We start from the raw sequence: 25,753 nt of genomic DNA, 5'->3' as shown, positions 1-25,753 counted from the left end.
TTTCAGCACTTTGTATCCAAATCAGTTACAGCTGACCCCTGAACAGTGATGGGGTTGGGGTGCTGACCTCCGCAGAGCTGAAAATCAGCATGTAGTGTATAGTCCGCCTTCTGTGCCTGCAGTTCCTCCCTGTCCATGGACTCAACCGACTTGGGGTCATGTAGTACCATGGTATTTACTGCTGAAAATAATCTATATGTAAGCGGATACGCAGTCCATACCCACATTGTTCAGGGGTCCACTGTACTCAAGTTCCTCACAAACAGACCGATTCCCTTAAACACCAAAGCAAAAGGGGAAAAAAAGGCCCTGGGGCGGCATTCTCGAAGGAGTCTGTCCTTATCAGGCCTGAGAGAAGACCAACTTCTGCACAAAATCCAAGAAAGTTGCCTATTTTGAAAACATGTTCTTAATGATGTCCACTTTATTTTTGGTGAGTTACTGTTATAGTAAATAGGATTTTTATTCATTCCCATAATTTTTGAGATATGAACAAAGTACACTGATTTTGGAGGATTAGTGCTAACTCATGCTTTTAATAGTCATTTTTCAAAGTTCTAAGAATAAATAAAACTCTACCACATTTGAGAAAAATGGTGGGTGGTGAGAATTGTTACCCAGAAGGGCATGGCATCACAGGGAGTGATGCCAATTTCCAAGAGTGAATGCACACAATATCTAAAATGCAGGATCTGTCTAGATGATCTAAGGCTGCACACAGAGAGAGAAGTTTGTACATCTATGATGCCAAAGCAATAATAGATAAAAACAGTGCATGCATGTGTGCTAAGTAGCTTCAGTTGTGTCTGACTCTTTTACGACCCCATGGCTGTAGTCTGCCAGGCTCCAAAACAGGGCAGATAAAAGTAAACGTACAACTAAGATACTTAAGAATCCCAGTGGAGAAAACACTTTAGTACCTTGGGCATGCCATCACTCTCTCCCATAAGATGGTCTATCAGTTGACTGGTCAGCAGTTCATCTTTGGCCTGACCAACCTGTTTAGGAAAAGAAAGAAACAGTAAGTTCAGCATCTTAAACCTAGGAAGGAAATGGAGAGAAGGGACAAAAAGTCTTCTGCTGAGGAGACAGAATTTAAAAACCATGTAAAAACACGTGTAGTCAAGAGCCTGAACCACGATGTAAGCTCAGGGTCTGTCTTCATTCATTTGTGGGTGCATGCTAAGTCACTTCAGTCGTGTCCGATTCTTTGTGACCCCACGGACTACAGCCCGCCAGGCTTCTCTGTCCAAGGGATTCTCCAGGCAAGAATACTGGAGTGGGTTGCCGTGCCCTCTTCCAGGGATCTTCCCAACGCAGGGATTGAACCATCATCTCTTATGTCTACCACATTAACAGGCAGGTTCTTTACCACCAGCACCACCTGGGAAGCCTGTCATTCATTGGTAAAGTCTCCATGAACAAAAATCCATCCTTAGAAGCTCTAGCTTTTCTAAGTTGCTGTATCAAAATACTGTAGTATTATTTTTATATACAGAATGTACTCCTTGGATGTTTCAATAAACACTTTCTTATGATGAGTGATTATGACATGGGAAGGATGCCATCTTGAACACAGGAACTGGGCCATTCACAACAAGGCACCCTAAATGCTTCAGCAGCTCCCTGAAGACACATGCTCGCACGTGGTTCCTGGTGATCTACAGTAGAAATGAAAGTAGGCCAAGGGATCCCAGAAGTGCGTGGGCAGCTGGAAGTGTGGGGTGGAGTTCTGGAGAGGACCTGGCCTGGAGATCCAGATTTCAGAGTCCGCTCCATAAAGCTCAGAGTTAAAATCACTGCTAGGTTGGGCAGTGATGATCAGGAAAATTATTTACCAAATTGGAGAATGGAAATATATTAGTTTTAGTTAGTAGGAATAATTATTGACAAGATCTGGAGGCTTAAGAGTCTTGCATCTATAAAAAAAAGAGGTGAGTCAAGAGCCCAACTGGAGCTCAGCCAAGGAGCAGGAAGGAGTCCTGCCCTCCTGTCACAGCAGTGATGTGGTGAGAAAAGCGACTGGAAAAGGAAGGAAACTCAGGGACACAGCCACGCAAGGCCTAGCTCACCACAGCTCAGGGAAAGTGTAAGAAGTTCAGAAGCTCTCTGTGCAGCAGAGGGAGACTGTGAGCCAGAAGGGGTCTTCGCGAACCTTCGTGAACCTGTGGTAGAGGATGGGGGCATAGGCTCTAGGGCTGCCGAATTTCTACACACTCCACTGCCTGTGGTCCTCACTGCAAGAAAGCTAAGCTTTGACCAATCTGCTGTCTCTGCTCTGCCCACAGCTGTAAGGAAGGATGAAAAGGTAGAGCTCATCAACTTCAAGGCTTTTGTGCATGGCTTTGGGTGAAAAAACCTGTATGAAGAAATGGTTAAAGCAAAGGGCTTTGGAGTCAGTCTGCCTGAGGTCAAATGGTCACCTGTGAGATCCAGAGCAGGTCACTCTTGGGACCTCAAAGCAGATAAATATAATACCTAACTCACAGAATTGTTGTAAGGATTAAATGTGTTAATACGCAAGTAATCAAGTGCCAGATAATGTTGCCAGAGAGAGCAAACAACAAAAATGTGATGCCAAGTTTGAATTTCATCCAAAACACTAGGATAAATGGAAAGGGGAGCCAGGAGAGAAGAGATGTCACCACTCAGAATCAAAATTAAAAGAAGCATGGAGACAGAGTGCTGTGGATACTCCCACCGAAGGGCAGTGGAGCCAGAGAAGAAGGCTGCGAAGGTGCATCTGAGGGATAACTGGAGAACAAGCGAAGCAGTGTTCTAAGGGAGTAAAAAAGTTCAAGATAGATACGGTGTAAGAGTATAAAATGCTACCATAACATGGAGTAGGGTGCAGGCTGAGAAGAGATGTCTGTATTTAGCAAGAAAGAGACCAGTGGCGACCCTTCAGAGAAGGCTATGATTGGTGAAGGCAAAACCTAACTGCAAAGAGGGAAGCAGGCCCCCAACAAAGCTACGGATGCCGTACAGTCCCATCCTTCCCATCAGTATTGTGGGTTCACGCTGGTACTGACTCCTAACCTGGGGTCCATTACAGCCCCCCTCCACCAACACAAACACCAAGAAGGTATTTCAGAACCCTGAGGGGTGGAGGGTGTGTGTGGGCGAACTATGAACATTTTAGAGATGTTCTCAAAGGCTTAAGGGCTGTGCCTTCTGGTTGAGAATCAGCAGATACAAACACACAGGTTGTGAGCAAATGCATGTCATGAGTAAAGGTGATTCTTTCTTCAGGGGAGGGTTCTCAAGGTGGAAAGGAGAAGAGGGATGGGAAGGAAACTAACATCACTTATACAGTACTTTCAGAACTGGGGCCAATATGTGTTCATTCCAGTGAATATTAATTGAGTGTCCACAATGTGCTAAACACTGAAAAGAGATGGGCCTTTGGCTTAGAGGGACTATTAATTTGAAGGGGGTTAACTGTAGCAGTAAGGGAGGTTCAAAGTATTCACAGGATTCTAAGGAGGCTTAATTTACATCCAGAGGACAGTTCAGGAAAACCTTTGCAGGAAGTAGCATGTGAAGTGGGTCCTGCCTGTTGGGTAGGAGGCAAGGTTGCAGGGAGGAGGGTGTCCCAGGTGTGGGTAACAGCAGAGCACAGGAACAAAGGGATGGGAGCCCTCAGCTACTTGGGGGAAAGTGGCCCGTTGGGCTGTAGCACAGAGCACCGACCTAGGACTGTGATCAGGCAGTCTGGTTGGGAAGAAGACTTGGGTTTTGGTCTTAGCCCTATTCCTCTGTCTTTAGGTTGGTTTTATCATCTTCTGGGACCTTGGTTTCCTTGTCAGTAAATGGAGATTAGGTTGGATCATCTCCAGGGATATCTAAGATTCTTTTTGGAGTCTGCAAGCCAGGAAGAGAGCCCTCAGAAGGAATTAAATAAGCAGGTCCCTTGATCTTAGGCTTCTCCGCCTCCAGGACTGAGTGAGAGATAAATGTCTGTGTTTAAGCCACTTGGTCTGTGGTATTTTGTTACGCTAGCCTGAACTAAGACTTGGGCCTGCTAATGTGATGATATAACAAGTACATGGCATTGGGACTTCCCTGGAGTCTTAACTCCAGGCTCTCAATGCAGGGGGCCCAGGCTGGATTCCTGGTCAGGGAACTAGATCCCACACGCCACAACAAAGAGTTTGTGTGCCACAACTGGAAAAGACCCCGTGTGCTGCAACGAAGACCTGGTGCACCCAAAGACATAAATAAATATATTTTTATTTTTTAAAAAAGAAGTCCGTCATCATCTATGAAGTAGTGTTTCAAAAAAAAAATCTAATCTAATGAAATACCTAGATTAAATACCTAGTTAGTTGGAGGTGCAGGAGGTAGAGAAACAAATTATACCACAAGGATACAATCAGCTAAATCTAAATGTCAGGAATTCCTCAGCACAAATAACCCATTTTCTTAACAAATAAATGACAAGGGGGTAAAGAGAGAGGGGAGAGGGGGAAAAAAGCAGAAGTGAGAAGAAAGAAGGGGGAAGGAGGAAGAGGAGGAAGAAAAGAGAAAAGGAGCCAGAAGGAGGGAGAAAGGGAGATGGGGGAAGAACAATCTTTTGATAGAAGAGATTTAAGGCCCATGTAAACTGACTGCAAGGCAAGGACCCTGTTTGGATATGATGTGAAATAACCAACTGAAAGGCACTCATGCAACATGGGGAAATATGAACTCTAGCTACATGTTTGATAATATCAAGAAATTATTGTTGGAGAAACTGGAACTTAATACATTGTTGCTGGGATGTAAAATGGTGTAGCTGCTTTGGGAAACAGTTGGCAGTTCCTCAAAATGTTAAATGTAGACTTAACGTATGGCCTAGCAATTCTACTATTAGGTATATTCCCAGAGAAATGAAAACACATGTCCACATAAAACCTTGTACACAAATGGTCACAGCAGCATCATTCATAATAGACCCCAAGAGGAAGCAACCCAAACGTGTAACCACTGGTGAATAAAGACAAGGTATACAGCATTCAGTGAGACATTATTCTGCCCTTAAGAGGGATAATATATCAATACGTGTTACAACAATGCTTCTATCTGATGAAAAGATTCGTATCCAGAATATATAATACAATTGTACAAACCAATAAGAAAGAGATGATACCATTAAAAATTAGAAAAAAAGATCTGAATAGAACTTTTTAAGATAGGACATTCAAATAGCCAACAAACTTGAAAAAAATGCTCAATATGATTATTCTTTAGAAAAATGAAATTAAGACCATAATGAGATACCACTACATATCTGTCAGCATAGTAGCAATGAAACAGATCAGTGCTGGTGAAGATAAGGCGCAACTACATTCTTTTACATCGTCGGTAGAATGAAACTGGTACCCCTAGTGTGAAAAAAGTGTTTGGCAGTACCTACTATTGCTGACTGCCGCCATGAAATTAAAAGACACTTGCTGCTTGGAAGAAAGGCTATGACAAACCTAGACAGTGTATTAAAAAGCAGAGACGTCACTTTGGCGACAAAGGTCTGTATAGTCAAAGCTATGGTTTTTCCATTAGTCATGTACAGCTGTGAGAGTGGGACTATAAAGAAGGCTGAGTGCCAAAGAATTTGAACTGCGGTGTTAGAAAAGACTCTTGTAAGTCCCTTGGATAGCAAGGAGATCCAACCAGTCCATCCTAAAGGAAATCAGCCTTGAGTATTCATTGGAAGGCCTGATGCTGAAGCTCCAATACTCTGGCCACCTGATGCGAAGAGCTGCCTTACTTGAGAAGACCCTGATTCTGGAAAAGACTGAGGGCAGGAGAAGGGGGAGACAGAGGATGAGATGGCTGGATGGCATCACTGACTCAATGGACATAAGTTTGAGCAAATGCCAGGAGACAGTGAAGGACGGGGCAGCCTCACATGCTGCAGTCCATGGGGTCACAAAGAGTCAGCCACAACAGGGTGACTGAACAACTATTGCTGAAGATATATATATGTATTCCATAAGCTAATAATTCTATTCCTGCATACCTACCCAATAAAACTGCGTGCTTATGTCCACACAAAGATATGAACAGTATTATGGCAACTTAATTCATAATACGCCCAAACTGAGACAATCTAAATAGAATAGTGGGTAAAGAAACTGTGATAGTCACATGGTGGAATACTACACAGCAACGAGTAGGAATGAACTGTTGACACACGTGGTAACACAGCTGCCTTTGTAGACTTACTATTGACTAAAAGAAACTGGATACAAAAGGAAACATATGGGCTTCCCTGATGGCTCAGTAGTAAAGAATCTGCCTGCCAATGCAGGAGACACGGGTTTGATCTCCAGTCTGGAAAGATCCCATCTGCAGTGGAGCAACTAAGCCCATGCACCACAACTATTGAGCCTGTGCTCTTCTAGAGCCCAGGAGCGGCAACCGCTGAAGCCTGCATACCCTAGAGACCGTGTTGTGCAACAAAAGAAGCCACTGCAATGAGAAGCCCGCGCACCACAACTCTGAGCAGCTCCCACTCATTACAACTAGCAAAAAGCTCATGCAGTACTGAAGACACAGAGAAGCCAAAAAAAAAAAAAAAAAGACTGTATGTATGATTTTATTTACATTAAATTCATAAACATGTAAAACTATAACAATGGAAGTCTGAATTGTGGTTACCCTTGTTGGGAGGCAAGGACGTCCCTGGTGGCTCAGATGGTAAAGAATCTGCCTGCAATGTGGGAGACTCAGGTTCGATCCCTGGGTCTGGAAGATCCCATGGAGAAGGGAATGGCAACCCACTCCAGTGTTCTTGCCTGGACAATCCCATGGACAGAGGAGCCTGGCGGGCTCCATGGGGTCACAAAGAGTCGGACACGACTGATCGACTAACATTTCTTTTCTTTCTTGTTGGGGAGCACTGATTGGGAGGCAGCACGAGCAGGCCTTCTGGGGAGCTTGAGCTAGGTGGGGGTTACACAGGTGTACATATTTGAGAAAACTAACTGAATTGTATATTTAAGATTTTTGCATTTTACTGGATGCAAATTACATCTAAAAGAAAATCGAAATGTTTTATCTTTCACAGATAATTTTTGTATTCACAAATGAAATGGTATTTGTGATTTTTGTGATATTTGTGATTTGCTTTAAAATAATACAGGGAAAGAGGGTGGAAGTAGAAATAAAATATGATGGGCCATGTGTTAGCTGTTGAAATGAGATGATGGGTACCTGGGAATTTGTTATACCGTTAGGTCTACTTTTGTAAATGTTTGGAAATTTCTTCAAAAAGTTTTTAAAAAGTTAGCATTCTTGAAAATTTCATTACAGAGTTTACTTACAGTCTCAATGGCCATTTCTATTGCTGCATTATCTTCTGAGCTTGGACATTTCAGGAAGTGTTTAAGTGCCTGAAAGGAGAATTGTATAACAATTAAAAAATTTCAGACTGCTTTCACAAGAGGAAACACAAAGCTTTCACACACACATAGTAATCGCAGTTTGTGAAAGTATCTTCATCTCAACCAGGAACTTGCACCATGTTGGGTCATATAACACATACTTAAAAGGCTGAGTGTAGTTTAAAAAGTAGAAGGATCCAGTCTGAAGACTCTAGTTCTGATTTTGAATGAAATAAGAATGAAAAATGTGCCCTCTTTAGATAGGAAGATGCAATTATTTTCATTGATTCATTCAACAAATCATTTACTGACGATCTGCTGCTCTGAATATAAGGCTGTGCTAGATGCTAAGGAAGATACCAGTTAAGGGGATTCTGCAGCTTGTCTTTTTGTATCACGTATAGTTTCACTGGGGGGATCTATGTGATGTGATGATAATACAAAGAGCCAATCTTTTTTTTAAGTTTTTTTCTTTTTTTTTATGTGAACCACTTCTAAAGTCTTCACTGAATTTGTTACACTGTTTCTGTTTCTCTTTTTTTCCCCCCATGTTTTGGTTTTTGGCCACAAGGCATGGATCTTAGCTTCCTGATCAGGTTTCCAACCCACGCCCTCTGCAATGGAAGGTGAAGTCTTAACCACTGGATCACCAGGGAAATCCCCAAAACCAATTATTTCAAACCACAGTTGTCTAATTCCTAAACACCATACCACCACAACTATGATGACGTTTATGGCTATGAAGGCTTCAGAGACAAATGGGCAGTATTTTCTTTCCAATTTATTTATACACAGTATGTCCTTGTTGGTTATCTATTTAAAAATTTTAAATATAGCAGTGTGCGCAAGTCAGTACTAAATTGACAAATGAACAGTATTGCCAGTTGGTTTTATGGCTGGTGTGAGGAAGAAAGGATGTTCTTGAAGGTATCACAGAGGAAAAGGACATGAAGATGAAAAGGTCTGTGGTAGGTGGGGAAGAGGGCAGAGAGGAGCCCAGTGGAGAACAAGGATGGGAAAGGCTAGTGGAATAGTTGGAGAAGGCAATGGCACCCCACTCCAGTACTCTTGCCTGGAAAATCCCATGGATGGAGGAGCCTGGAAGGCTGTAGTCCATGGGGTCGCTGAGGGTCGGACACGACTGAGCGACTTCACTTTGACTTTTCACTTTCATGCATTGAAGAAGGAAATGGCAACCCACTCCAGTGTTCTTGCCTGGAGAATCCCAAGGACGGGGCATGCTGGTGGGCTGCTGTCTATGGGGTTGCACAGAGTCGGACATGACTGAAGTGACTCAGCAGCAGCAGCAGTGGGAGAGCAGGACTCTTCACTGGAAAAAGCTAGATGCCACTCTGCAAGGTTCAGGCTGGTTGATCAATCGTGGAAAATCCATCGAAGGAATTTAGACTCAAGAACTAAAGGGCCAGAACAGCAAATTGGTGGCCTGAAGGCCAAGTTCACACACAGACTTGTTTCTTTTGTCAGAGAGATGTTATACAAATATCCGGGCCTATATTTTAATGCTGACCCAGACTTATGTTTATGAAAAATCCTATGATCTGAAACTAGTAGGCCCAAACTGCTGAATGGCAACACATTTTTGAGGGTGAGTAGCAGCCATTTCCTTCATTCGAGGTGCCATCCAGCAGTCCCGGCCCTTCACTCACTAAGCAAGCCTTACTCCAAGGCTTCGCTTCTTTATGTCCCTTGCTTAAACGCCGCAACTCTGCTTTAGGGGTTTGAGAAGGTAAAAACAAGGAAAATAGGAAATAATCTAAAGTGAGGTGACCCAGGTCTGGATTATGTGGACGGTGGTAAGAACAAAAAAGAGAGAGAGCTGTGAGAGAGGTTATGAAGGCAGCTGTGAGACAGGTTATGAAGGCAGCTGTGAGAGAGGTTACGAAGGCAGCTGTGAAAGAGGTGACTGTGTGGGAGAGAGTGGAAGATGTCAAGGTTGACTTTCAGATTTCAAAGCTGGGTGTCTAGGAGAATACTATATTTTAACACATTTCCCCTAATCGTTCCTGTGGAGTCCAAAGTATGTTTTCTTCGCAAATACTCACTCGTGAATACTGGCCACACAGCAAGAAGAATTTTCCAGCCTGAAAATGTCTTTTTTCTCCTTCAAAATATAAGGCTATGCTTTGATAGTCCTCATTAGTGGTATCTTCAGAACCTACAACAGAAATCAGAAATTCATTGAGTAAAATATCTGAGCATAAGCTGTTTACTTCTTATTGCTAATTCAAAAATAAGATCTAAAAACAGGTGATCTAAAAAGAGGCAATTAAAATCCCTTAACAGCAAATATTATTATCAGTGTCTTTTTCATCACAAAACACATTCACCATAATAACCTCACAGATCAACCGTTCCACCTTCTTTTCTCTCTAAACAGCAATCAGGAGAGGAAGCTAGGAGGCTTTGTGAGAAGCTAGGTTATGGTTTGACATCACCCTTAGGGACTTTTATCTTTCTTTAAAAGTTTCAATCTCATTTCCTAAAACAACAGGAACAATCCAGGATTTCCCTAGGGTTTCAAAACAATTGGGAGCCAAGTTAACCATAATGCACGTGCAATCCATCTCCTTTCTCGGTTTCTCCAATGCCTGGTTTAAACAAAAGTCTGTGTGTATTTGTCAGACAGGGAAGATGATACTCAAGTGGATAATAGACGCTATTAAAGATAATTACTGTTTTTCCTTTTTTACTGTTGTTCTTTCAGTTTGAGGCTTAAACATATTAAGCACAGAAGACCCCAAAGCTGCTGGAGTTCCAATTCATTGTTTACATTCATTTCACATTTACTCACGGGAGTTGGAGGCCCAGTAGGGCACCAGAGTATGAACAGCCCTTGTCTCCAGACCAAGCCAGATTTAGAGTTTATAAAAGAAGAGAGTAAAGAAAGATGAAGGAAAGTGTGTGTTATGTTTGGGGATTAGAGTGTGTATTTGTGTGTGTGTATCGGATAAGCCACATCCTTATGAAATTAGAAAAACTTAAATGCTTTAGTGCAATGATGACTTGTAATGTTAGGACAGAAATGTCATCAGCCATGTTAAACATTAATAATCATAATGTGACTTTTATCTGTACTTTCTTTTTTTCTTTAACTCTTTATATTTCCAATTATCTGAATGACTTCTGAAGATATTACAAGATGCTTTTACCTATCATTTCCCTTAAAGACTGAAAAAAATTTTTCTTATGAATCCCACCATCATTTCTTATGGTCATTTTCTGAATTTTAAAACATGAAATAACATAAAAGGACAAATATTATAATTCCACTTATATAAGGTCCCATGAATAGTCAAATTCATAGAGACTGAGAATAGGACAGTGTTACGAGGCTGGGAGGTGAGGGAATGGGAGCCATTGTTTAATGGGTAGAGTTTAGGATGGTGAAAAAGTTCTGGAGACAGATGTGGTGATGGTTGTACAACAATGTGAATGTACTTCATGCAACCAAACTGTGCACTTAAAAACTATTAAAACGGTAAGTTTATGTTTTGTATATTTTACCACAGTAAAAAAAAAAGAGAAAAATCACACCACAAATAATGTTAAATATGGCCCATGAAGTGAAAAATCTGAAAGTTATTTCAGTAAGTTCTAAGAATAATTACAAACAGGGGAAGATAACCTGTAAGCCGGTATTCTCAGAATATAAAATTTTCTTTCGGACTTTCAAAATCTTTAAAAACCACATCCTATATGCTTAATTTACAACTCAATTTTTAAATTTGATGAACACAATTACTTTTTCAAAAGTCACTCTGCATTTCCTATTACTTTCGTTTTGGAACCTTCCTTTACCACTGGGTGATCGGTAGGAGAATTTGGGAAATCTGGCCTTCCATGGAAGTCACCTGAAACACCTTAATTTTTCAAAGTGGTCTTACGATTCCATCTCACCTTGAAGGTGACAGTAGGGATCTTGAAACCTGACAAGTAACGTATAGTTGTATGTGTCTGTGTACAAATGGAATGGTGTGTGTGCCTGTGTACAAATGGTGTGTGTGCACGTGCGTGCGGATGTAGCCAGTCTGATTATTAGACCAGATAAAATCTTTAAGAGAAATTGGGGAAAACAATGATATTTACCAATAATGTCTGCATAGATTTCCATTTTGTTGTGTTGCTGAGCCAGTGTGAAAGCTTCATTATTGCACTTGGATATAACAAGAAACTGGATGGCAGACCCGTAGTCACCGAGCTGTAGAAAAAATCTAAAGCAAAGAGTACTTTAATTAGCTTGACTCATTTAAAAGAAGTCTGTCATTCACAAAATAAAATCTTTTTCAAGCCCGAGAAACCATTCCAAAGTAAAAACATACTGGGTAAACTGTAGTTCTACACCATATGTTTACATTTGGTAAACATACTCGCGTATGTTGACCATAACAAACAGCCTTTTAATTTAAACACTTAGAAGATATAATTTTGAAAAGAAAGAATAAATATTCCATTTGAAATGATTTTTTTGACAAGGGGAAGTGGGGGCTTTCTTTAAAGGCTAGTTTTTGGAAGTCCAAAAATAACGCGTTACATTACCTGGCTACCAACTTGGCTCCTTCCAGGGACTGGGTCTCTCTGACGATGCTGACAGCCTTTTCTGGATTGTTGAGGTGGTCCAGGTAGATGCGGATCACACTGTTCCACTGTTTTGCATTCTCATAAGCCACAACAGCTTCTTTGTATCTATAAGAGATACTTAATTCAAACAAACTTTCTCAACCTTGTCACATTTGGGAGAAAAATGTCAATTAATGCTTGGGATACTGTTTGTTTGTTTTTTTAATTGATGGTGATTGCTCACTTTTCTTGCTCTTCTTTGTTTTTTTATCAGAAAGAATACCATGAACCATTTCACTAAAATATGCTGTTTTTACAGGTTTGATAAACTAACAGTAAAATACCAATAATGAACTGTGTTTTCTCATCTGAATCATATATATACAATTTTTTATATTTTACTGTTTTGTTAAAGAGGAAAGATTATAACAGTAATACAGGCTTATTTTAGCAAACAGAAAATCAGCAATTTTTCACAATTAAGATACAATTTAACAGTAATCTATAAAATCATTGTGTATTGACCTCTAGATGGAGCTCAAGACTTTTGTTCAGTCTCCATGAGCTCTCTAGCTCTTTCCATTTTAACAAGACATTTAGTGTGTATCTCTTTCTTAAGGTTACTTTTCTAAAAGTAGAAGGAAGTAACCTTTAAAAATCTCTTAATACATATTGCTAAATAACCTTCTAAAGACTTTAGAAATTTACAGTCCTATTAGTCATGCATAACAAGTGCTTTCTGACAATATGGTTATTAGTTTAAAATACATCTTTTCCCAATATGAGTTAAAATGATATGCTGTTGCTTTAATTTAATTACTATTAGTGAGATGGAACTTTTTCGTATCTGTATAAAATATAATTTCATAACTGTATTTCCTCCTCTGGCACTCCTTGTCTTAGCCCATTTCCTCCCAGTGGATTTGAGTTTCTTATATTAAGTTCCAGAAAATCTTTGTCTATTTAAAGTACCAACAATCCATTGTTATACTGTTATACTGTTTTTCAGCTTAAACAGAGCAGCCATGAAATTCACGTTTCTTCACTTTTCTTTGCCTCTGTAAGTTATCTTCCTTAATAAAATGACTATTGCCTAATTTCATTTTCATGCCATAATTATATCAAAGTTTCAACTTCTAGTATTTAACCTTCAAATAAAAATGAGATTGTAGTCCACATATAAATACATAAAGGACTGGATGAACTATATAAAGTATGGGGAAAACTTAATAGCCTGGCACTTCAAGCCAGGTGAGGGTAAAGATGTTTTCTGTTTTTGCCTTTCTTAGAAGGTTGCCGATATCAACAATTACTTTATAAAACATCCTTTTAGATTTGTGTAAACTTGAGACATTGTACAAACCTTCCATCTGCTTCTTTAGCTTTGGCATACTGCAAGTGAATCTTTGGAGAAGAAACATGAGGCAGAAGCTCACCAACTTTTGCCCTAGAAACGTAGGTTGAGAATAATGTCAGCGCTACATATGCTCCAAAAGTAGCTTCCTACAATCAGGTGTTAATGTTTAGGATTCAAGAAACAGTTATCATCATCTTAAAAAAATCTTGGCCCCTACAGTTAAAAGATTTAATTGCTTTTTCTCGGGCCCCTGACCCAGCCAGCCCATCCTCTGTGGGAAAATGAAGGCCAGTTCATTGACTCTGTGGATAATAGGGCTTTTTTATTCTAGTAATTTATCTGATCGGTTATTTCCTCATATTAAACCAAGAAAATGTGCTGTTCTTTGGATACAGAACTATTAAGATGAACTAATCTATCTATAAAGAAAAACAGGTGATGGAGGGAAGGCCCAGAAAGAGGCAATAGCTGCACAGTTGGAAGGACGAGCAAGAAAACCAGAGGGGAGGGCATCTACACACGTTCATTTCCACAGCTGCTCAGAACACACTTTGCAGCAGATTCTTACCAGTTCTTACAGCGGATGTACACAGATGCTGCTTTGTCATAGTAGAGACCTTTCTCATACAGTTGAGCTGCTTCTGAAAATTGCTAAAATAGTATGAGATTATCAAAATACTAGTTTAATTGTATATGAGACCTCATAAATATGTATTCCCAGGAAACTCTACCTTCATATTCTCCAGGATGGCTCCACAGTCTCTTTTAAGGACCCTGCTGGGGTGCTTGAGGGCTTGGTTAACCCCGCGGCGGATGTCTCCCATTCTTATGGACATCTGGGCCACTCCAGCCAGGCACACCTCATCATGTTCCTGAAATTAGAAGGCAAATAACTAACAAATCACACCCTAGCTTAAAATGATGTATTTTATTTTTCTGTATTTCTTAAAAGCTTTTTATTTGTATCGGGATATAGCTGAGTAACAGTGTTGTGACAGTTTCAGGTGAACAGCAAAGAGACTCAGCCACACATATACGTGTATCCATTCTCCCCCAAATCCCCCTCCCATCCAGGCTGCCACATAACACTGGGCAGAGTTCCACGTGCTACACAGGAGATTCCTGCTGGTTATCCATTTTAAGTATAGCAGTGCGTACATGTCTGTCCCAAACTCCCTAACCATCCTGTCCCCCCAGTCTTTCCCCTGGCAACCATAAGTCCATTCTCTGTGAGTCTCTTTCTGTCTTTTAAGTAAGTTCACTTGTAAAAAGGATGAATTTTAGCCAAACAATTTAAATCTAAAATGAGCCTAAATGTTATGGTTTACTTTCAATAGTCTTTGCTGGCAAATCTCAAGATTCTGAAATAATACGGAATCTTTTTTTTTTTTTTAATCATCTGTTACAAAGTCATATTCTTTTCTTCAGAAGTCTAGATCTTTTCTGCTCAAGGCCACATTTTTACTGCACCATTGTCGTAATACCTTGCACATCTTTGTATGTCTTCTTGGTATAGAATTTTATGTGAGAGGAAATACACTGGGTACATAGCTATGCTACGAATAAAATTAAGAGAAAAAACATTTATCAAATTAAAGATTTCTCTACTAGGCATGATGAAACATAAAACCTTTACTTATTTGTGACAGAGGATCTGAGTTTTACATTTTATTTAATTTTAAATAACTTAAATGGCCCCATGTGGCTAGTGGTGACTGTATTTAATAACACAGTTAAGAATGAACGAAAATAGATGCAGCCAAACAAAGAAATTGTCAAAACTCTGAGATAAACGAGCAAAGGATATAATTAGGCAATTCATATTAATTTTAAAAACATACAATTGGCCAGTAAATAAATAAAACACGCTTGGCTTCACTAATAATCAAACACACAAAAAATAAAATTAAATACCCTTTTTTTTTTTATGCTGATAAAATTGGTAGAGATTGGTAGTGTAGAGAATATGGGGGAAATGAACACTTTCATACACAGCTGGATGAATTACCGTAAGTTCTTTTGGAGAGCAATCTAGCAGTCTAAAGATTTGAAAGCACACATTTTATGACGTAGAAATCCCACTTGTGAGAATACAGCCTGCAGAAATACTAAGTAAGAAATACTATCTTAAATATAATTATAGTTATTTGAATTCAACAAGGGAGTGGATGACAAAAACCATGGTACATCCAAGCAATGACAGTTTAGAAGCTCTTAAAAAATTAAAACGTTCATATGTATTGACTTGGAAAGACCATGAGGCAAAATGCTGTTTTTCTTTCACAGAACAGATTCTCAGTTGATCTTTGCTGAGAGAATGGAAGTGAATGATTTCATTTTTAGTAAAAATCCCTATTGTATACATATCTATATGCTTAGAAGAGATTCTGGATGGAAATATATAAGATCATGACCAGTAGTCATCATCATTAAGGAGTGTGTTTGGAGGAGAGAATGTTGAACTCTCACTTTGTAAGGTTAACAGACTTCGGTGATTTTTCAAATCGACTATAATGACATTGTTATCACTTTTGTAATAAAAGGCTAGAAATATAAAACAGAAAATAAAAAGGTTTTCAATCTTGACATCACCTGCTACTGCTACTGCTGCTAAGTCGCTTCAGTCGTGTCCGACTCTGTGCGACCCCAAAGACGGCAGCCCACCAGGCTCCCCGTCCCTGGGATTCTCCAAGCAAGAACACTGGAGTGGGTTGCCATTTCCTTCTCCAGTGCATGAAAGTGAAAAGTGAAAGTGAAGTTGCTCAAATTTTTATCACAAAATTTAGCTTCTTGAGTTAAATTCTGGGATGGTCTGGGACAAGAGAATGGACTGGAATGGTGGGTAAAGTATACGCTTACCAGGTTAATCATAAAAGATACAGCATGGTAATAAAATGGCAGAAAAACCTTTATGGGCTGGGAATTCACTTTTAAAGCAGTTGTTGAAACATTTTAAGAGTGAAACGAAAAGCTTTATGAAAATCATAGCTAGCCTATAAGTGGAAAGGGATACAAATTTTACTCCCAACCTCAATAAAAAGCTCATATTTAGGGTCCAATGGAAAACAAAGCTTTTTCCGACAGATAAAAATATTGTCAATGTCAGTTTTTAAGAGTTCAAAGTGTTTTAAAATGATTTTACTATGTCCTTGCAAAGTTGTTAATAAACTGAAAAAAAAAAAGGCTCACCTGCTTCATACTAAATAAATAGAATGCAAATAAGATTATTTCTTACAGGAAACTAACAACAAACTCTAAGATAACTATGCATATCTTTATTCAAGGTTACCTTATTATCACCTGTTATTCCTTTCTCATAATGAGCCAAAGCATTTGCATAATCACCTCTGAAAAAAAAAGAGAGTGAATTTTAATACACATTTAAGCATCCTGTTTACATATACAAGATTTAAAAGATACTCTGTCACTGAGTTGCTTAAGCACATGAAAGGCATGATACACAATGTTTATGCATGCGTTCTTGGAAGTCAGGCCATTATTTTGCTACTTTAAAAGTAAGTATTAAGCTACATTATGCTAAGAGTGTAAGGTACTAACTTTGTAGTATGCTAGGCATTTTGGGGAGCTAAATTAAAATTTTTGGGTCACTTTTGATTAATTATCTCCTTTGGGGTTCTAAGGGACTTCCCTAGTAACTCAGTTGGTAAAGAATCTGCCTGCAATACAGGAGACCCGGGTTTGATCCCTGGGTAGGGAAGATCCCCTGGAGAAGGGAATGGCAACCCACTCCAGTACTCTTGCCTGGAAAAATTCATGGACAGAGGATCTGGTGGGCTATAGTCCATGGGGTCACAAAGAGTTGGACATGACTGTGCGACAAACTTTCCTTTCCTCCTTTCCTTCAGGGTTCTAAAGACAATCATGAGACCATAAAAAGCAATGTTTCCCTCCCCCTCTGAATACCCAGTATTTGTAAGTGCAATATGTATTGAGAGAATCTGTAGAAATTAAGGAAAATACTGGGGATGACAGTATTAAGGGCCCTGATTCTTATTCTGATAACAAGTATCATGTTGTTTGTTTAGTCACTAAGACCTGTGGGACTCTGCAGCCCCATGGACTGTAGCCTGCCAGGCTCCTCTGTCTGGCTATTTCCCAGGCAGGAAACATGGGATTTCCCAGGCAGGAATACTGAAGTGGGTTGCCATTCTCTTCTCCAGAGGATCTTCCTGACCCAGGGATCGAACTCTTGTCTCCTGTCTCCTGCATTGGCAGGCAGATTCTTTACCACTGAGACAGCAGGGAATATACATGATACCACTCCCTCTTCCCATGATGGATGCTAATATGGATCTGCATATCTAGAAGTCATATTTACTACCTCAATTCATTCTTAATGCTTGGAACAGGATGGATCAGTGATTGCTTAGTATCCATCTGGAGATCCATTGTACTTGAAGAAACTATCTCCTCCAGAATAAATTAATCAGCTCTGAAAAATCAGCTTAGACCAGTCAACCTCCCTCAGCTTCACTCAATTTCCTCATCTGTTGGTTACAAGGAATTTGTTGGACAGCCCAGAGCTTCACAGTCAGCAGTGTTCCTACGTGGGAATTTCTAACGTTGCCGTGCTATGCTTAGCTGTGTCCGACTCTTTGCAACTCTATGGACTGTAGCCCTCCAGGCCCCTCTGTCCATGGGGATTTTCCAGGCAAGAATACTGGAGTGGGTTGCCATGTCCTCCTCCAGGGGATCTTCCCAACCCAGTGATTGAACCCAGGTCTCCCACACTGCAGGCGGATTCTTAACCATCTGAGCCACCAGGGAAGTCCCAAATACTGAAGTGGGTAGCCTATCCCTCCTCCAGGAGATATTCCCGATCCAGGAATCAAACTGGGGTCTCCTGCATTGCAGGTGGGTTCTTTACCAGCTGAACTACCCAGGAAGCCCAGGAATTTCCAATATTTGGACCCAATTACATCAACACACATAGAGATGTCTCCTGATAGTTCCTCCTATTAAGAGATGCTAAACTGAGACTTGGGAACTCTTACTTTATTTTTATGGTATTTTAGTTCATGTACTTTATTTAATTATTTTATTTTGGAACTCTCATGTGGCTCTAGCTCATGATTCTAATGTCAGACTGGAGAGCGAATCCTTCCCACAGATGTCAGATGGGTCCTTCTTTGATCTAATCAATGTGTTGGCTGTAGAATGAAACAGACTCTTGGAACTGAGCAGAGGCCCAGGGCCTTAGAATCAAAATCAGCAGCTGGTGGGACTCCTCTGGTGGTCCAGGGGCTAAGACATCACACTCTCAATGCAGGGGTCCTGGCTTCAATCCCTCCCTGGTCAGGAAACTAGATCCCACATGCCATAACTAAGAGGTCACGCGCCACAACCAAGAGCTGGTGCAGCCAAATAAATAAATATTTTTTAAAAATCAGCACCTGGTAGCTACTGGGGTACTGGATGGTGATGAGCCATACCTACTTAGTTACAATTATCACAAGAGTAAGTCTCCTGATTTGGGTGTTGGGGTGCATACCTAGATCAGGACCCAGGGGTCAGCATAGAAACAGCAGTGAAAACTATGGAAACTGGTGCCTTCACAGTCACATGTTGACCAAAAACGGTTAAAAAAGTATCAATAACATCAGACTTTCAACTGGCTCAGCTCACCTGACTATGATGAGACAGCTTTTGAGGGTTTGCTACAAAGACTGATTCTCCTGAAAGGAGGAACAGTGGAAGTTTTCTGGATAGTTCCAGAGCTTCCTCAAGTGCCTGTGCTTAGACCGGGGAGGGTGGGTCATCTCCCAGTGCAGTGACCCTCTTCTCTTTACTCTCAGCCCCAGTCACTCTCAGGACACAGATGCAGGGCCAGGGCACTGAGGCCTCCTCGCCTGTGTTATGCACTAAGGTTCCTATTTGTTCTTTTCAACATATTGGATTAACTTTGTAAGGGGCAGAAATGTGATAAATTTAGATTAAGATTGACTAAGAAGAAATAAAATCTCCAAAAAGCTTTTATTTGCAAAATGGGGACTTTTAAATAAGGTATCCTGGTTAGAAATGAAAGAGTAGTTTTTGATGGAGTAATTTCTACAACTATTATCTGTCAATATTCTCAATGACTATAAAGTCTATATGAAAATAAAATGGAACTACATAAAAATGATTTTTAATGTTAGAACCATATTTTCTTTGTTCAAGAAGCAGTGTTTTTCCCATTTTATAATTTTTGAAAATGGAATATATCCTATAATAAATCACCCAGTTATGATGTAGTTGTCACTGCAACTACATATACTTGCAAACTTACATTTGTCAATAAATGATTCATTGCTTCTCTCTGCAGGTATCTACATTAGTGACATTAACCACAGCTGAATGGGAGTTTCAAATTGGATCCTGAAATCCCTCTAAAATTACACTTTTAGGCAGGACTGAAGTAAAAATGTATAGTCTATCAATTAAGACTATTGACAGTCAAGACTGTCTAGCAATTAAGAACCAGAGAAGGCAATGGCACCCCACTCCAGTACTCTTGCCTGGAAAATCCCTTGTGGGCTGCAGTCCATGGGGTTGCTAAGAGTCGGACACGACTGAGCGACTTCATTTTCCCTTTTCACTTTCATGCATTGGAGAAGGAAATGGCAACCCACTCCAGTGTTCTTGCCTGGAGAATCCTAGGGATGGGGGAGCCTGGGGGGCTGTCCTCTACGGGGTCGCACAGAGTTGGACACGACTGAAGCGACTTAGCAGCAGCAGCAGCAATTAAGAACACTAGAAATTTCTAAATCTCTCAGAACAGATTATGGCATTTTCAAAGGTAGGCAAGATCTGTGAAGCATATTCATCATGCATCAGCAGGGCTTATTACTCAAGCACTGCAGCTTCACCTTGAAAAGCTTCTGGCTTGATTTGCAACATGAACTGATGAATTTTTATCCACATGCAATTCAATTTTAAAAAGCAGAAGTACAAGTTGAAGCAAATAGAGTTGTGGAACAAAGCCTGGTATCTTTCACCATGCCTTGAATTCACACTGCAAATCCTCAAAGTGTTCAACGTGGTCAAGGTCATGATCGTAGATTAAGAAAAGCAGAGTCACCTTGATACTATGTGTAACTGTTGTTGGCCAAATGTGTTTCAAAACAATATTTCTCAATTCAAAACAATTCTAAATATGGAAAAGGCTTAGACCCAAACTGAGATTTTGATGCTGAAAGGGAGTGGATAGACACATGGATAAGACATCATTAGTTAGAATAAAACATTTTTGGATGTATAATTAATATCGTTTTTTTTCCAACTAAGAAGCTACTATTAAATCCATGTATTTAATTATTAAATCAATGGCCTTATAATGAATAGGAGTTTAGAACTGAAGATATTCAATAATTAGTTACTGACTGAAACATATAAAGATGAGGACTTACGTGAATTCAAGCTGAATACCATATTCTTTTGATATAAACGGTATTTGGTCTGGGGCTAAACGTTTTGCCAATTGTAGAGCGCTGTCCCAGTGCTGCAGATCCCTTCTCATCTATTAGAAAGAGAAAGATATTAATTTCAAATAGCAAATTATTCTGCACAGTTACCATATAGTGCTGATTTTAATAAAAGTGATTACATTTCCTGGGGGCTCAGTGGACCACTGCCAAGGCAGGGGACATGGGTCTGGTCTGGGAAGATCCTAAGTGGTGAGCCACCACTACTGAGCCTGTGCACTCCAGGGCCCGTGGCTATTACAATGGTTCCTGGCCCTCCAAAACTCAATCCTAAACAAAATCTTATTCTCTTTAGTATTTAATTTGTCTCAATAGGAAAAAATTAAATTGAATTTAAATTAATTCAATCAACTAAATTAAAACTAGTATTTCTTCTTAGAGGGGAGATAATAAAGAAAAAGTTGAGAAATACTTTACTATAGGAATTGATCTTATTTTCTGAGAAAATCTGAACCTGTATCATAAGATGAATAGTAGCAAACATAAATAAAATGTGAATATGTCTTTCTCCCTGGCTCCTGAGGTCTTTTATCTGTGTCTGGTACACAATTCCACAATTCCAAAATTGTATGTAATTATTTTATATTGTTAGGTTAATCATGTTCCCATTATGGCTTGAAATTGTAATTATCTTTTATTTTTTATCTGGCTATAGATTGTGAAAACTGATAAACATCTTTTTACTATTGTGATTATGTAACTATTACTCACTTAATACCACTGTATTATGATTGGTCAACAGAAAAATTACAGAATTCTGTATCACCAAAACTATCATTTAATAGAAAAACCTGTAATCACTTTTTAAAATTCATATGCATATCAGAATTATCTTGGAAATTTTTTTTGAAAAATACAAGTACAAATGCCCAGGTATTGCTTTTTTTTTTTTTGCTAAAGTTCCAGTTTCTAATGAACAGCCATGTTATCAGAGAATGGCATTGAAACATGTAAAATATCATATGTGAAACAAATCACCAGTCCAGGTTTGATGCATGATACAGGGTGCTCAGGGTTGGTGCACTGGGATGACCCAGAGGGATGGGATGGGGAGGGAGGTGGGAGAAGGGTTCAGGATGGGGAACACATGCACACTCAGGGTGGATTCAAGTCAATGTATGGCAATACCAATAAAATATTGTAAAGTAAAATAAATAAATTAATTAATTAAAAATAAATAAATACACCTGGAATATACGAGGATCTTTCCTTTTTATCTAGTTTGTTTCATTTTTTCTATTTCATATTTAGTGCTCCCATTTCATTTTGTTTATGTTTTCCAATTTTCCATCTTTTCTTTTTTTGGATGTTCTTTCTCAAGTGTTTATCAAGCATAGTAGAAAAGCTTTTGTAAACATATATATATATATATTTTTAAAAACTTATGAATTTTTGCCTTACTAAAAAATTAATGACATTTTGATTCCACTTGTTTTTCTTAGTATGAATAGAACGCTAGATTTCCAAATTAAAACAGATACGCAACAAGCAACAAAGGTTTACTGTATAGCACAGAGAACAGAATGATGTAATAACCTATACTGGAAAATAATTTCAGAAATAACGTGTATATGTATAACTGAGTCACACACACAAAAAAGAATTCTACTTTTTGAAATTGCCAGTTTCTCTAAATGTCCTATGGACATCTAATAACATATGAGATACAAAATTTTAAATATATTTATGTAGGATATGATTAGGGCTTCCCAGGTGGCACTAGGAGTAAAGAACCCACCTGCCAATGCAGGAGATATAAGAGATGTGAGTTCGACACCTGGGTCTGGAAGATCCCCTGCAGGAGGGCATGACAACCCACTCCAGTATTCTTGCCTGGAGAATCCCATGGACAGAGGAGCCTGGCAGGTGCAGTCCAGTGGGTCACAAAGAGATGGACATGACTGAAGTGACTTAGCACACAAGCACACAGGATATGATTAACATAAATTAATTAAATATAAATCTATTATATTTAAATTATTAATGACATCATTCAAGATGCTCCTATTCTTTTTTCTGCACTTGACAAAATAGTCTCAGAGAAATGTTAATATGTCTCACTATGATTATATATTGTTTCTTTTCCCTTTTATTTCTTCTGATTTTTGCTCTATGTCTTTTGTTTCTTTGTTAAGTGTCTAATGGTTTATGATATCTATCTTCTTTGTGAATTGTTCCTTTTATCATTAAAATATTCATCTTTGTTTCATTTAAAATAAATAATAAAAAACCATTAAAGAGTAAACCATTAATCTTCTGGAGTTCATTCCTCACTTTATTCACCCTTTGTACAGAATTAACAATGGCTAACATTTTGCAAGTGATATTTTCTACTCTAAGACATTAGCCTATTTACTTTCCACAACTAGGCCTTTTATAATGAGCTGTTCCTGTGCCCATTTTAGGGATCCAGAACTGAGGCAAAGAGAGGCTAGTTTTGTACACACAGTCTCACTGTTAGTGTGTGGCAGGGCTGAGCAGTAGGACTTTGCCTCCAACGTTTTTACGTAGCTAACATGTCAGCCTTCAAAGTGAGGTTAAAGGAACAATGGGTGCAGTCACCTCTTCCCATTGTGAAGCCATCAGCTTAAATCCTTTACGAAGCCAGGAGCACGTGACAAGTGTCCACAGCTAACGCGGAAGAGCGAGGATGACATCTCTGCCCTCACTCAGGGAAGCCCTGTTCCTACTCCAGCACATACCAATCCAAGATCTGAAAATTTCTCAGGGTGTCCCCAGTCATCTCAAATAATACTGTGAGTGCATGCGTGCTAAGTCGCTTCAGTCACGTCTGACTCTTTGCAACTCATGGACTTGCAAAGTAGCCCGCCAGGCTCCTTTGTCCATGGGATTCTCCATGCATGAATACTGGAGTGGGTTGCCACTTCCTACTCCAGGGGATCTTCCTGACCCAAGGATTGGGTCACATCTCTTTCATCTGTTGTATTGGCAGGCGGGTTGTTTACCACTAGTGCCACCTGGAATGCCAATAACACTGGAACATCATCTAATTTTTTTCTTAACATTCAGTTCACTTAAAATTTAAAAATGAAATTTGCTGTGGCCAAAACTTCCAAAACTAAAGAGACACAGATGTATAGAACACTCTTTTGGACTCTGTGGGAGAGGGAGATGGTGGGATGATTTCGGAGAATGGCATTGAAACATGTATAATATCATATAAGAAACGAATCACCAGTCCAGGTTCGATGCATGATACAGGATGCTTGGGGCTGGTGCACTGGGATGACCCAGAGGGATGGTACGGGGAGGGAGGTGGGAGGGGGGTGTTCAGGATGGAGAGCACGTGTACACCCGTGGCAGATTCATGTTGATGTATGGCAAAACCTACAATATTGTAAAGTAATTAACCTCCAATTAAAATAAATAAATTTAAATTTAAAAAAATGAAATTTGCTATAGAACAATTTGAAAAAGAGAAGTCGTGAAATCAGTAGCAAATATGCTTTCTTTATGTGGCTGTGGAAATGTTAGCTGAGGTGGAACAAAGTTAGTGATGAAAGCCATCATCTGTGTCTTTACAGTCAATCTGGCACCGTTCCCAAAGATCTAATCTCATTCTTACGTCTTTACGGCAACCCTACGGGCTAGATATTATTATCCCTCCTTTAAATGGGATCTAGGGCACTGAGACATGGAATAACTTGCCCAAGGGCACAAAGAGGTGGGATTTGAAACCAGTCCCGTCCAACTCTGAAGTCCACGTTCTTAACCGCTCTTCTACACAGCCACAGTTCTCTCCTACCTGTGTGGCCCTAGGTCCTGCATTCTGTTCTGGCCCTTCCCTTGTAATGCTCACCTCTGGGAAACTGGTGATGATACACAAGCCTTAGCCTCCCCTTCTTCACACACAAGAGAACGTCACACAGTAAATGATAAATGTGCCTCAGGTTTCCCATTTGGAAAATAGAGAAAATAATAGTATTATCTCACAGGACTGTTGTGAGGGTTGAATGAATTAAAATATTTATGTGAACACTTAGAAAAGTACCTGGTACACGTAAGCACTCAATAAATGATGGCTGTTTTCATTTGTATGTGTTTTTGTAAGTTACAGGATCTGTTCTCTTTAGATACACTCTGACTCTAAATTAATGGGTAATGTAACAATACCATGCCTTTTACTGCTCCATAGAAAGCAGAGTGAAAATACTTCTAAGGTTAATGAATACTCAGGGGTTCTTGAAGCTGAAGTCTGAGTTCAAGGAGGGGGAAGGCATGTGGTGCCTGGTGCTGAGAGATGTTAACTCTTTAAAAGAGGTGAGAGCCTCTTTGTGCGTTCTTTCCCTCATCTGCTGCCTTACCTCAAGGGCGGCAACAGGGCAGCTGGATGCCAGGTACAGGTCCTGAGCCAGGTTGAAGTCATCGCTGAACATGGCAAGGTGTCCTGCCAGAAGATTGTAGTCCTCTATTCCCTACAAATAAAAACAGTTTTAATGAGAAGAAACTCAAGGGTTTAATTTTTTATTTAAGGACTGTGCTTAGGAAGAAGTGGTAGTATCTATCAGTTTTTGAGCTAGGTAAGACTAACTGCAGAAATTTAAATGCTTGACTCAGTATCATTTAAATGCGAATCTGATAATTCCCATAAGATGCTGTTTACCTTTATTTGTTCCAAGGACATCACCATGCCAACGTTTCCAATAGTGCGATAAACACGGATTGCAAACTCCACTTCCATGTGGTGTAGACAGGCTCTGGCCAGTTCATTCCAAGCAGCCTGGTCATTGAGAATCTTGCACAGTTCCCAGGCATCAGGAAACCTGGCATTTGAGCATATGAGCATAATCAAGGAGCTCTATTTGTTTCCCACTAGGCAGCTTTTAGACTGTATGTAATTTAATGTTATGCCTTAGATAAATTTTGCAAAATATTTTTCAATCTTTAATCATTTCCAAGTTATAAAAGAACCACATAAACTTTTCTTCCTTTTTTGTATAGATGTT

The 25,753-nt window shown here is 39.6% G+C and overlaps 1 protein-coding gene across 6 annotated transcripts in view; it reads right to left on the bottom strand.

The window, feature by feature from the left end:
- Positions 1-25,753, bottom strand: part of WDR19 (WD repeat domain 19) — a 78,392-nt gene that overhangs the window by 16,378 nt on the left and 36,261 nt on the right. For all 6 annotated transcript variants that reach the window (XR_009737208.1, XR_009737207.1, XM_061421184.1 and 3 more), the window contains 12 exons: positions 25,411-25,570; positions 25,112-25,222; positions 20,712-20,821; positions 16,592-16,649; positions 14,034-14,174; positions 13,871-13,953; positions 13,309-13,392; positions 11,925-12,071; positions 11,475-11,599; positions 9,431-9,543; positions 7,308-7,376; positions 921-998 (listed from right to left, as the gene is read on the bottom strand). Coding sequence is in view for 4 of the 6 variants with exons in the window: in XM_061421184.1 (XP_061277168.1) it covers positions 921-998; positions 7,308-7,376; positions 9,431-9,543; positions 11,475-11,599; positions 11,925-12,071; positions 13,309-13,392; positions 13,871-13,953; positions 14,034-14,174; positions 16,592-16,649; positions 20,712-20,821; positions 25,112-25,222; positions 25,411-25,570 (1,279 nt within the window). In the remaining 2 variants the exon portion in view is untranslated. The remainder of the gene's footprint in view (positions 1-920; positions 999-7,307; positions 7,377-9,430; positions 9,544-11,474; positions 11,600-11,924; positions 12,072-13,308; positions 13,393-13,870; positions 13,954-14,033; positions 14,175-16,591; positions 16,650-20,711; positions 20,822-25,111; positions 25,223-25,410; positions 25,571-25,753) is intronic.

Source organism: Bos javanicus, chromosome 6 (assembly GCF_032452875.1).
Source record: "Bos javanicus breed banteng chromosome 6, ARS-OSU_banteng_1.0, whole genome shotgun sequence".
Taxonomy (NCBI): Eukaryota; Metazoa; Chordata; class Mammalia; order Artiodactyla; family Bovidae; genus Bos; species Bos javanicus.
This window is presented reverse-complemented; position numbering and strand designations above follow the sequence as displayed.